General features: G+C 38.2%; 1 protein-coding gene across 1 annotated transcript in view; it reads left to right on the top strand.

Annotated features, from left to right (window-relative positions):
* Nucleotides 1-12841, top strand: part of col14a1a (collagen, type XIV, alpha 1a) — a 143169-nt gene that overhangs the window by 60586 nt on the left and 69742 nt on the right. The window contains exons 20-23 of the mRNA XM_061716468.1: nucleotides 689-821; nucleotides 2525-2647; nucleotides 6059-6208; nucleotides 9764-9880. Of these exons, the coding sequence (XP_061572452.1) occupies nucleotides 689-821; nucleotides 2525-2647; nucleotides 6059-6208; nucleotides 9764-9880 (523 nt within the window). The remainder of the gene's footprint in view (nucleotides 1-688; nucleotides 822-2524; nucleotides 2648-6058; nucleotides 6209-9763; nucleotides 9881-12841) is intronic.

The following is a 12841-nucleotide window of genomic DNA, read 5'->3' as shown; positions in this document are numbered from 1 at the left end:
TACAGAGGACTTTTAAGGTTGCTAGCATATTTTAATGGTATCTAAAGATCTGTTTCACATTTTCTCTCTCCCATAGTGTTGCCAAAGAGCAAATAAATAGGATTTGTGTCTGAAAGCAGTTTTTGAATATTTCCTGTTTGATGCTTTTTTCAAGTTTTTATGGCTAGATATGTTTTTTTGAGAAAGTAGGTAGACAGGAAATGGGCAGAGGAGGGGGGCATTGCTGTATAGAGTGACAGGCAGGGACTCAAACCTGCGCCTCCCGCACAAGGACTATAACCTCTACAAATGGCACCCGTTCAACCCACTGAGCTATCCAGGACCCTTTGGAAAACATTTGTAGTTGATACTACTGCATAGTGTTACACATGAACACTGTAGCATAAAAAAGGTTTTGTATTCATACACATTTATACGCATTTATACAGAATACTTTATGAATCCATGAACACAGTGTTGTCAAAACTTCAAAGGAAGGCAGAAAATTCAACATTTGGTTTCTCGCAGCTTTTCAGCTCTTTCTCTTTGCATCAACTGACTTTTCTCCAAACGTTCCTGCAAGTTATGAGCAAAGAAAATCAAGAGATTTCTTATAAGCAGTGCTGAAACCTTCTTAGTTTGTGCGCTTTCACATGTGTTCCTTAATCTCAATCCGTCAAATGTTCCCTGACGGTGTTTGTGTGTTTAGGTGTCGGTTGGTGGTGATCAGAGAAGAGCAGTGCTCCAGCCTCTACTAGCAGACACCGAGTATAAAGTGACGGTCACACCACTGTACGGAGATGGAGGAGACGGCATCAGTGCCTCTGCTGTGGGCTCCACATGTAAGCCTGAACACACACACACACACACACACACACACACACACACACACACACACACACACACACACACACACACACACACACACACACACACACACGCTCTCAAACATCTGCATTTACTCCTTACTCATCTGAAACAGAAACGGCATCAACTCTGTTACTTGGTTTTTAGTGCATTAAAAGATGTAATATAAACATAAATATAATCATTTTGTTTATTTCAGTGAGCAGGTGTGTTAGTCTGCTTTGCCTAAACTTCATGTTAATGTATGTTCATGATTGAGAGCGTGGAATATGTGGATAATAAATACTGATGTGTTCCTAATTGTTTTCCTGAAGGCTGTTCATTATCAAAGTGGCTCTTTTACCACTGAAATGATTAAATCGCTTTGCTCAGCTCTAATTCATCATCTCAACACTTCTCTTGATTAACCTTTATGAGCCGTATTCTCCTGATTGGATGTAGAATTTAAATGCAAAATTAAACACGTCATCTGTTCAGATGAGAGGATGATCTCTTACTATAAATACAGTCAAAATCTCCACTTAATGGGGAAAGTGGAGATAAATCAGAAACCAGTTATACTTGATAAGTGTGTGTTTCTTCGGAACTGAAGAAAGTAGGAATTTACTGTGCGTTTAGTCCTGAAAGCCAGTGTGCTAGTGCCCTGTTTCAGGGAAACTGTTCTTGGCTGCTACAAAAGTTGAATGGATGTTCTTTCTTTTTGCCTTTTTTTCCTTCTGAGCTCCACTCCACTCTGCTTTCCAGTTTTAGAGTTTTACTCATGGGTTCAGGTTTAGTGTGCAGATAAGGAAAACGATATATCACAGTGGGGAAAAGAAAATAGTTTGTTCATCAGCCAGCAAAAGTGTAGCCTTAGAAAAGCCATGTGTCTTAGCTTACCTACGTGAACAAGCGGAGTGTGGCTTCCTGCATTTACATCCACACATGGAAATAGCTCTCGGAGCAACAGTGGACGTCACACACACGCACACTAAAAAACAAAAGTAAAGAAAGTAATTACATAATAAAGACTATGAGTGACCAAATAAGAAACGGATGAAAAAAAAATCTTGTTAAAAAAGAAATGGCAAAAGATTTAAAAAAAAAAAGAACAGTTTTGTAAAATTGATGTGATCTTCCAGTCTACAGGGGGACCTGCCGAGATAAAGATGACAAAAGTTCCTGTAGGCCACTTTAAACATTACATGGAATAAACAAACTGAACTGCATTCTTAATGCAGATTACGATAACAGTAATTTTTGGCCTGATTTTTATTTTGTATTTTTCCATTAGTTAATAATATGATATTAAATATTATTATTACATGTATCATTAATTATTATTAATATTATTATTACATGTATTTATTATTTAATGTATAAGAACATTTTGTGGTTAAACATTTTTCTATTCCTCAGGAACTTATTGGAAATGATGAATTGCACAACTGCATGACTATTTTGTTCTTGCTAGAGAAAGTTTTTTACCAGTAAAACTATTATCTCAGCATTAGTTCAAAAACATTCCAATTGTTTGTCCCAATTCATATTTTGTCTGAATTCACAGCTTGTACAGAAGAGGACTGAATCAATTTCCTAAATCCATCATATACATCTGTATTTTGTGCATCATTACATCATACTTACCTCCATATTTGAGAGACTTATCTTGTTTCTGGTTTTTGTATGACACTTGCAGTGCCGCTTTTGCCTCCTGAAAATGTCCGCGTGTCTGAGGAGTGGTACAACCGCTTCCGTGTCACCTGGGATCCCCCTGAGTCTCCTACAATAAGTTACAAGATTGTTTACCAGCCCATCTACGGTACGTGGACACTCACATACTCACAGATGTAAACACTTAGGCAGTGTTTCTCCAACCTGGTCCTTGGGATTTAATGAAAGGGTCCCCTCATCAACCTGTCATCAAGCTCTGCAAAAGTCTGGACTATAAATCAATCATTGGAGCACTCATTGGTCCTTGCTGGTCACTGGTTCTCAGGACCCACTCAGATTGTGGAACTCTGCACTATGGTTAATCCCAGTGTCTATCCTTCGAAAGTACACAGACACACACACACACACACACACACACACAGACACGCACACAGACACACACACTCAAGCAGAGGCATTGATGGACAGTTAATGTTCTTCACTGTGGCTCTTAAGTCTGTCTTACACACAAATCTGCCTGATAGTGGGGGCTCCAAAAATGACACATCTGTTAGAGATGTCAAGGCATTCTATGCTCCAAAACCCAAATAATCCAAAATGATTCCAATAAAGGCCGTCAGTGGTAACAGGTGGTTTGTTTGATGAACACACTTCCACAACTTGATTGTTTGAAAATTATATGTACTTTATTTTTATCAAAATTATAAACAAAACCAAAACTATCCTACACCTTAAATGTAAACGAAAGTTAACTTAATCAGATTTTTCAAGTTCAAAGAAGTGGTCAAAAAATCATTTTACAAAAACTTCCCGTCATCACATCGGACATTTGACAAACAAAAGAAAAAATCCATCACGCCCCCCGGTATGTTCTTAACTACTTAAAGCAGCACTAACTTCTCCACCTTAATATAATATTTCCAGAGTCATTGTGATGGTACATCAACTTCCAAAAGGTTTAATGACACCTCTGTCATGGTCTGAGGGGTCTGTATCGCCTTCACTGGCACTATGTAACTTGGAGGTGCATGGTAGGAACCCTGCCACACTAAAAAACTACAAATTTTTACGACTTTGACTGCTTTAAAGCATACGTCACTTCCCCCTCCTTCTCCTTCGTAGTCGAGGCGAAAGCTGGGCGGGTCGTGGAGTGCAGAGCTCAGCAGAACTGGTTGTGAGCTAAACGCAGAGTTGCTATCATGGCCGAAGCAGCGAAAAAAACGAAGAAAATAAAAGTTTTATCGGAGGAGGCGAAAAATAGAAAGCGGGAGAGTAACAAGCTAAATGCCCGGACAAGAATAAACATTGTCCCGCCGTTCACTCGCTACAAGCCCTTGTAGCCGTCGTCTTGGACAAGAGATAGTTGAAGGATGTAAAGAAGTTCATCACCTTCAGGTATGCACTTTTGTCAACACCTATAGTACGTTTACTGTACATGCAGCAGTTCAATCGGGTTTCTGATTGTATAAGACATCGTTCAGACTTTTAAACTGCATGTAAACACCTGAACCCGATATACTTCGGACCTATTTCGGACCTATGTCGGACATTTAGAAATCGGGACCTAGATAACCCGTTCGAAGTCGGAATGTTAACGCCATGTATACGGGGGATCGGATATTGCAGTCTGCGCATGCTCGAGAATTTCCTCTGGGAAAACAAATGCACGCGACAGGGACAGGATCTTTCCGGCAGTACGCGCTGGTGCTCATGGGAAATGTAGTGTTCTTTCTGGTAAAGCACTACCACTTTTGTCCAAAGGAGCCGCCAAACTCAACAAAAGCTGAAAGTTACATTGTGCTGTTTTAAATAAATGAGAGGGTCTAAATGTTACCAAAGTACATGCCCCCTCTGGCCAACCGGGGCGCCAGATGGGGTGGGGAGGATCCGGCCGGAATAACGTGATCCTTCCACGCGCTACGTCCGGCCGGAGAAACCCCACCCTGTCTGGTGAAAAGAAGCGGCCTGCTCACTCCTCAGCATAAGGAGGAGACCTGAGCTCAGTGTAGGGCCCTCCTGGGGTTGGTAGAGGATGGCAATGCCCAGGACTGACTGAAAAACCGGGATAAAAATATTGAAAAAATAAATAAATAAATAAAAGTTACCAAAGTAATATTAATTCAACATAAATGGCCTCAATATACAGATATTTTAAGATGGTAAAAAAACTATCTGGCGTTATGTGTTTAAGATTGTCATTTTAGATTATTTTATTTACCAGGAAGCTTGAGGCTTCAATGAAAATGTCAGCATTGGAGTACTAAAATAAGACATTATCCTTCTTCCTTCCTTTTCCGGTCTCGATCCTTCCCTGAATCCCAAAAAGTCAATTTTCACTGTTCTGCTCCTGTTTCTAATGATTTCATCAAGTCTAAGCTCCGGTCTTTATAGTTTCCCATCTCTGTTTTTAGTCATCTGAACCCGATTACTGTGTGTCAGAGGGTCCAGCTCCAAGCAAACTGGTTCTTTTAATTTAATGTTAGGAATTTGATTAGAGGGAAATAAACTTCACCAGGCCGGTGCTGTGGAAGGAAAAAAAGTGCCTATGTGGGCAAATTTCCTATTTTGTTGCATTAAACCTTGTAATTTAAATGTGCATGGAATGGAATTTTTTATGCGACAGAACAAGGGGGATGAAAACTTTCTGTGATCTTCTTTTACAGAAATACGGATACAATATATTTAATGTGAGCATAAACTGTTTAAGTGAACTATAGCAAAGACATTAAAGAGGTGCACACACTCAGAGAGATACACATCCTTCTTCCCCATTTAACACTGTCCCATTGGGTGGAGTGTTGTAAAGATAATTGCTTTTTCTCTTTTTATTTCGGTTTATACGGTTTATTTTTGTTTCATTCATAATTTATCGCTTTTAATGTGCAAGTTTTATATTTATTCGTGAATCTCTAGCAGTTATTTGGAAAAACAGTGGTGAAAGTTGTCTGTATTAATGTTTCATTGGATTTATTTGAGAATGTATATGTTTGTGTGTATTGGTATTGTGGTTTAGTGCAGAAAGAAGCTCTGTCATGGATCAGTAAGGCCTTATCTATTATTGCATATTTAAATGCAATTTTTTTTTTTTACCTTATTAGCAATACATGACAAATCCAACTATCCAACTAGTACCACTGCCTTCTTTTAGTAAACTAACATGTATAAAGTATTAAATGCTCAATTCTGAGCTTTAAAGTTCCTGTTGTTTGTATTGCAGGGCAACATTTAGCTAAACAGGAAAAGTTTACCCAGATTTGTTCAGGAGTTTTACAACCCGACAAGATTTAAAGTCAAAAAGAGACTTAATTTTACTTACACTTAATCAAAAATACAAGATGAAAGAGAGCAACGAGAAGACATTCCTACTATTTTTTTTTTTCAATTTTGTGCGAAGGGTTTTGTCCTATTTCTTCTCTGGTCTTCTCCCCTTTCAAATTTTAAAGGAATTAGTTGTTTGTCAGAGATCATCTTTCTCTCCCTCTAGTGTTTAAAATAACTGTTCTCACCTTCTGTCCATCATTTCACTGCCTCGGTGTATTTACATGTGTGTGTTCCTTAGTTCAAGGTCCAGTCTTGGAGACCACGGTCGGTGAAGATGGAAACTCTATGCTCCTCCTAAATCTGCTTAGTGGTACAGAGTACAACGTCCAGGTGATGGCTTCCTACCCTGCAGGACAAAGTGAACCTGTTCTAGTTAATGGGAAGACATGTGAGTATCTTTATTATAAACCTACGAAAACAGCATTGATGTCTTCGTAGATGAGTGCATGTTATCTTTGACAGCGTTGACAGCTGTTTTCTTGACTGAAGGTTTTATGTCGTCTGACTGTGAATGAACTCGATGTTGGTTGATAAGGCAGGAGGTTATGAAGATAGATAAGATCTGAGAGCACATGTAAATATTCTGCAAGTTTTTACACTATATATTATTTAAAACATGAAGGTTTCAGTCTTAATATGACACAGTAAACACTGTACCATTTGGATAAGACAGAATGACTGAATAAGGTAAGAAGATGCTGTACGAGTCTTCGATGCCTGCAAATACCAAACAGATTTACTTGGACACAATCAAAGAAACAGCTGGATATTAGGATTTTCCAGCCAGCTGGCGACAACAATCCCTTTATCATGAATTTGGTATCACTAAAGCAGGCTTTAATTCCTATTTGTTCTAAACAAATGTATTTTAAAAAGAGAACTATACAAAAGATTGTGTATTTTAGATTATTATCATACGTTGGTTGCTGATTATTTCTTGTAAATCTGGCATGGTGCAGTTTAAGCACTAATGCTACACTTATTCGTCTTTTTACCTCAGTGACTTTATATTTAGTAGGTGAGTGTGTGTTTTTCAGAAAGCTTTAGTCTTGTTCCTTTTACAGTAAATCTGTTGATTTCCTTTGGAGCGTATTCTCTGATAAGGGAAAATATTCCAAATAGTGAGGTCGAAACTCATTTACACTGATTTTATTAGCTCAAGAGTTTCTCAGGAACATGAGTGTAGACTGCAACCTCTTTAGTTAAGAACCACGTCCACTATCTTTGAAGGAAAACACTGTGAAAACTGAATTTCAGGTGATTGTTTTATTTACAAAGCATCATCAAATGAAGGTAAATGCTTTAGAAATACCAGTAATATAAATGCTTGCTGTTGTTGTGATGTACCATCTCTTATCTGTTTTTCAACCACACCGCTGTGGGATGAGTTTTGACTCTCCGCCTGTTTCCATGAGTCTCTCACAATGAACTGCTTAATGATTGGAAAATACAAGCTGTCCTTATTTGACCTTAATACACCAACACGGCATTAAGTCCATTTATATAATCAGAAAAGTGGAATAAAATCATGCCAGTATTTTTAATGCCGACCTATATACAGTATTATACAGAGAGCTCTGTTTCCTTGTGTGTATTCATTTGTTCACGTAATATTTTATGCCACACTGAAAAAGAAAAGGACTATTTTGGACTATTCTTAAACGGCCCTCTATGAGGCCTGATCCTAATCCTGTAGAATATCTGGAGAAATGATGTGAAAAAATGCTTTGTGAAGAAGCTACCCTTAAAACCCCTATCAAATCTGGGACAGCGAGAGCAGTTTGCTGAAGACTGGGACAACATATCTTTAGGAAGATATAATGGTCTTACTGTGCACTACAGAGAATTTGTTGGTAGTGGCCACTGCTGAAGGTTGTTCAACAAAATATTGAGCTAAAGATATGACGTTTTCATTTATTTTATAAAATACATAGTCTAATTCCTATTACACATTAAATAAATAATGATGATGAATGAAATCAGTTCAGACGAAGTTGTGAATTATTTTTATATTCATCCAGGTGGGATGCTGACAAAATGTGCTTTTGTTACTCAAGTTTAAGTGAAATGTTTTGTCCTTATTTACTTAGGACGGGAGGATCTGAATCAACTTATGTGTCATTATAATAAAATGAACATAGTAGCATATTTCCCCTGGGTATTATGTAGCCTTGGAACAATGGAAACCAGCTGGCATGTTTGCACCAATACATTAACATGTAGCACAAAATCCAAATTATAGATAACTAGATATTTCATTATAATTTCCCCGAGATAAAGTTAGGCGTAGTTCAGAACGACGTCTTAGAAGTTGGTGTTCGAGGAGTTTCACATTAGTGAGATTTTGTGACAGCTGAATGATTCTCAGACAATCCTGTTTCTGTTCATTTTATAAAACTTTGTTCAGACTTTAAAATATATTTTAAGGAAAGTAATATAACTCCCTCTTAGAAAAAGATAACACAATTAAAAACATTTGCAATCATCAACACATTTTTTTTTCCTATAGTTGTAGGAAAGTTAGCCTAATTCAGAGATTCATTTTGCTCTTTGGTAACATTAGTGATCAAAATTACCAGATCGCTATTGTTGGTAAGTATGTAAACACACCCACCTGCGTGTAGCAGTGAATTTTCTTCCATGTGATTGTGCTTAAGTTCATATTTGTTTGCATTTTTTTAAAGGAATGGCTGAATTACAAATTCATTATTCCAAAGTTTTTAATATAAAGCACCTGCCACATGGCCCCAGTATAATATGTCTGTTCAGTGCTTCAAGAGCAACGTTAATTTTATATCATCAGCAAGTTTTGTTAACAAGGACGAAAGTAAAACAGAGACTCCTGGGACATTTGTTTGCTTATAATACACTAAAATCTACTACCAAACAAGCTGCACTTATTTAAATAGCTTGTGTTGCTTTGCATTTCGCTGCATCATGCCTTATTATTTCTTCACGCATCGAGCCAAACTAATTTTCTTGGTTCATGGTAAGTTCTGAAATTCACCACACTGAATGTTATGAGGTGATAATATTCACAGCTCCAACCCTGTAACCCAGCTCCCCACCAGAACGCCTACTGCAAACCCTTGCTTTATTGCAGTTCGTGTTTTGGGAGGAAAAAGCAAAAAAAAAAAAGATTTGAGAGTATGTATGTAGTGTGCCGTTTCTTATCACCAGTTTACTCGAGTAGAACTAGAGTTCGGGGTACTACTACTACTACTACTACTACTACTGTCATTTAGCTTTTATCCAAAGCGACTTACATCTGAGAGAAAAACACAAGCAAGAAATCACATAGGAGTAGGAGCTCAAAGACTCTAAACACTTCGTGGAGTGAGAACATTTCCAAGATGCTTGAGATGTCCTACAAGAATCAGGTGAGGAAGAGAGGAGGAAGAGGGTTGCCTGACAGATAATCTGAAAGGCAGAGTGACAGAATAAGTTGCTATTTAAAGAATGAGAAGCATGTGCTGATTGGCTCAGAAAAAGCAGGCTATAAGATTGTTTGAGGCGAGCAGTATTGTGGAAATTGAGGATGAAACAAATTTGACATGGACGTGGTAAAGAGAACAGACCTGCAGGAACATCCCAAATTCACAAGAAAGGAGCAGAAACCGATCAGATTATAGTTTAATCTCGGTTTTGATGTCAAAACATCTGCTGTTTGATGGCGGAGCTGATGATACGCTTTTAAACTCAAAGAGTAAGGGTCAGATTAAAGAACCAAAATGTGGAAGAGTTTGTCACACACTACCGTACCGATTGCCTGTCAGCGAATGGTGACAAACTAAACCATATGGCGCTACTGACGGCTGCACCATGTTCCTGTTTCTTTTCATAAACACCCCAATTAGTTCCCTGACAGATGGCAGTCATGAATCAGGAATTGAAAAGTAGATGACAAATTAATCTGGAATGTTCTCATTTTGTCTTTCTCCAGTGTTCCTCGGTGTCTCTGGCTTGTCAACCTACCAGGTGCGTCCTGACAGCATGTGTGTTCAGTGGCAGCCTCTACTACGTGCCACCTCATACAGAGTCTCTATACAGTCTACACTTAGTAAGTACAATTACTAACTACTGCTTCTACTATCATTTCAACCAGTTACTAAAAATGTCCCCATCTTAATGTTTTTGACTTTTCACCTTTTCTTTGTCTTGTGAAAGGTTAAAGATTTCAGTTTCTAAAGTCCTGCAAGAATAATTATCCGTATAATTTAGAAAATAGTAATCTGATTGTTTATGGGGACACAAATATATTTCATCAATGAGATTCTGATCAGTTAGGCACATTTCAGCAGAATATTTTGTGATACTGTATATAGGCACCCAAAACACACAGAAAAAAGTGAAGAGATAAATTAATGAAAAATGTGTTTCCTATATTCACAGTACTGGGCAGAAGTTACCTACTGTATATTGGTTATGTTTTTTTTCACATTAACTCATTAGACTGTTTTCAGGGTGTGTAAACGTATATCTAATCATGAACTATGATTTTCAGATCAGAATTGTGACGCTGCAGTATTTGATCCTTCATCGGATATATATGCAATTTATGTATCTTGCAACATGTGAATGGGCTTTTCAGATGTTGTGTGATGGGAATGCACGCTAGGCAGGCATGCAGAACGCTGCATTGCACCAGCCACGCAGCGTAAATCAATTAGCAATAATGAAAGAAAGTGGCCGTAATTAGGAATGAGATGTCACCACTGACCGCTGCGCTATGTTCCACTCTACCTCTCTTAAACCTTTGACTTCATTATGACGAATATGATGTTTTCTATTGCTGTGGATACAGGATGATGGATCTGGTGCTCATGCCATTTTAGAGGGTTATCACATTCACATGAAAGTATGATGAAAGACTTTAGTAGCTGTAGTTATTGAACTGTCGATGTAGATCTTTATCTAATCAGAATTAGTCCTCGTTGCTTTTAGCATGAATGTGACAAAATATACCCTGGTAAAATTAGTATATTGAGGTAGGATCCCAGCGGATGTCTCTTTCAGTGCCATATCTGTTCTGGATTAAACATAATGTTCCATCATCAGGCAAAAACTTACATATTAGTTTGATTGCTGTAAATTGTCTGGAGGAATGAGTGTAAGCAGACATGACTGTTTGTCTCATTTGTCTCTGTCCTGTGATGGACCAGAGGCCTGTCCAGGGTATAACCCTGTTCTTGCCTGTCGACAGCTGGGATAGGCCCCGGCATCCCCCTGACCCTGGAATGCAATTAAGTGAGCGTATGTAATTAATGAATAAATGAATATCTCAGCTGTGTTTCTATTACATATGCTTCCTGCCAAGTTACTGGAATAATATTTAATAGATAACGGAAAAGCTTTTATTAGAGCTACGAAACTGGCGATGTGGCTGGATTCAAACTCCAAGCTCGCAGCATGGTTGCTCAGCGATATGAAGTCTGACCTTGTGAGAGCGTCTCTTTTGTGTATTATTAACACAAAGAGCCGTCAGCTCAGGACTTGGAAAGTGTTACACATAACTTTCTTATTCTTCTCGATTCATATTGATATGACACACTGAGGAATAGAGTGTGATGTATTTCTGACATTCTCACTTGGCAGCGGTTTACTTCGCAAAAGGATATCCATAAATTAACCTGTTTGCACAGAGGAAGGGAGGAGTGACATACACAATAAACATCTTGGGAGGAAACTGCTTTGAGATCACATCGGAAATGAAACGCACAAAGTGTGACCTTCATATTCTTTATAATGTAGCAGCAACTTGGGATTCGAAAAAAAGAAATTGAACAAAGGTACATGCCAAAAATATGCAGGTGTGTGTGTGTGTGTGTGTGTGTGTGTGTGTGTGTGTGTATATATATATATATATATATATATATATATATATATATATTGTTTCAAAAAAATCTATGCAATCCAAAAGGAATCAATCGAAAAGCCACATTTGTTCAATTTTGTACCCTGCAGTAGAAACAAGTCTCTTGAATTCAAAAACCGATATATAACTTGAACAGTTTCATCAGTTCATGAATAGACAATTGAATTGAAGCATACTTTATTAATCCCTAAAGGGAAACAATATTGTTGCTGTATAAATCATTGAAGAAATGCATGGATCAAAAATAAAAGGAAAATCAGCCAGGAAACTGTTGGAATGCTGGAAGTATAGGTTAGAGAGCGGTGGTTGTAATGTCAGGGATGTGTATGAGTGGGAGCTGCTGCTGTGTTTGTAGCCTGGGATCAGCTGAGTTAGCTATTATCACATGCAGCATCGCCAGGTAACACTGGTGAACTCGGTGGGCAACATGGACAGTAACTGACAGCCAACAATTAAATGCAAAGGGCTCAGGTGCTCTGCTCCATCTATAGAGCCTGAAAATATGGGTCAAGATTCAGTGAAATCCACGATATGTTCATCCAGCCACACAATACTGCATCTCCAATATCCTAGCTGTTTCCTGATCGGTACTTCAAGCTCATCTATTGTATGTTGCTTCTCCTCCTCAACTGGAATTCAGTTCTCACTCCCAGTATAACATAGGCTTGGGAAAAGCTCAGTTAGCTGCAACTACATGTAAACGATGTCCCCATCATAGCAAAGACCAAACCAGAAAAGAAAAATCCTTCAACAATCATTTTAACAGAAAAAAGGTTCAGTAGAGAATTATAGATACAACATGACCAGAGCTATAGTGACAGCCTGCCATTAGACTAGTGTCATTTTACAACCAATCAACACCAGGACATACTTAAGAGTAGTGTGAGAGTATTTGAGGTCTTCTTTGCTTTGCACAACCAGCCCTACGACATAGAAGCTTGTTTATCTCCAAGCATCTATGTAATTAGAGTCATTATGATCCTCTTTACACTTTGTTTTGTGCCCTGTGTTTCCAGTTTATATGTATGATGGGCTGCCAGCCTCATCAAAATTCATTACTTAATTAACATTGTAATTGCCCTCATGGACCCAATTTATTGAGCGTGATCACATCGCATAATGTGTAACAGTCACATACTTGTGGAG

Source organism: Cololabis saira, chromosome 3 (assembly GCF_033807715.1).
Source record: "Cololabis saira isolate AMF1-May2022 chromosome 3, fColSai1.1, whole genome shotgun sequence".
In the NCBI taxonomy this organism is placed as follows: Eukaryota; Metazoa; Chordata; class Actinopteri; order Beloniformes; family Belonidae; genus Cololabis; species Cololabis saira.
The sequence above is the reverse complement of the archived record's forward strand: the minus strand, read 5'-3'. Positions and strand labels throughout refer to the sequence as shown.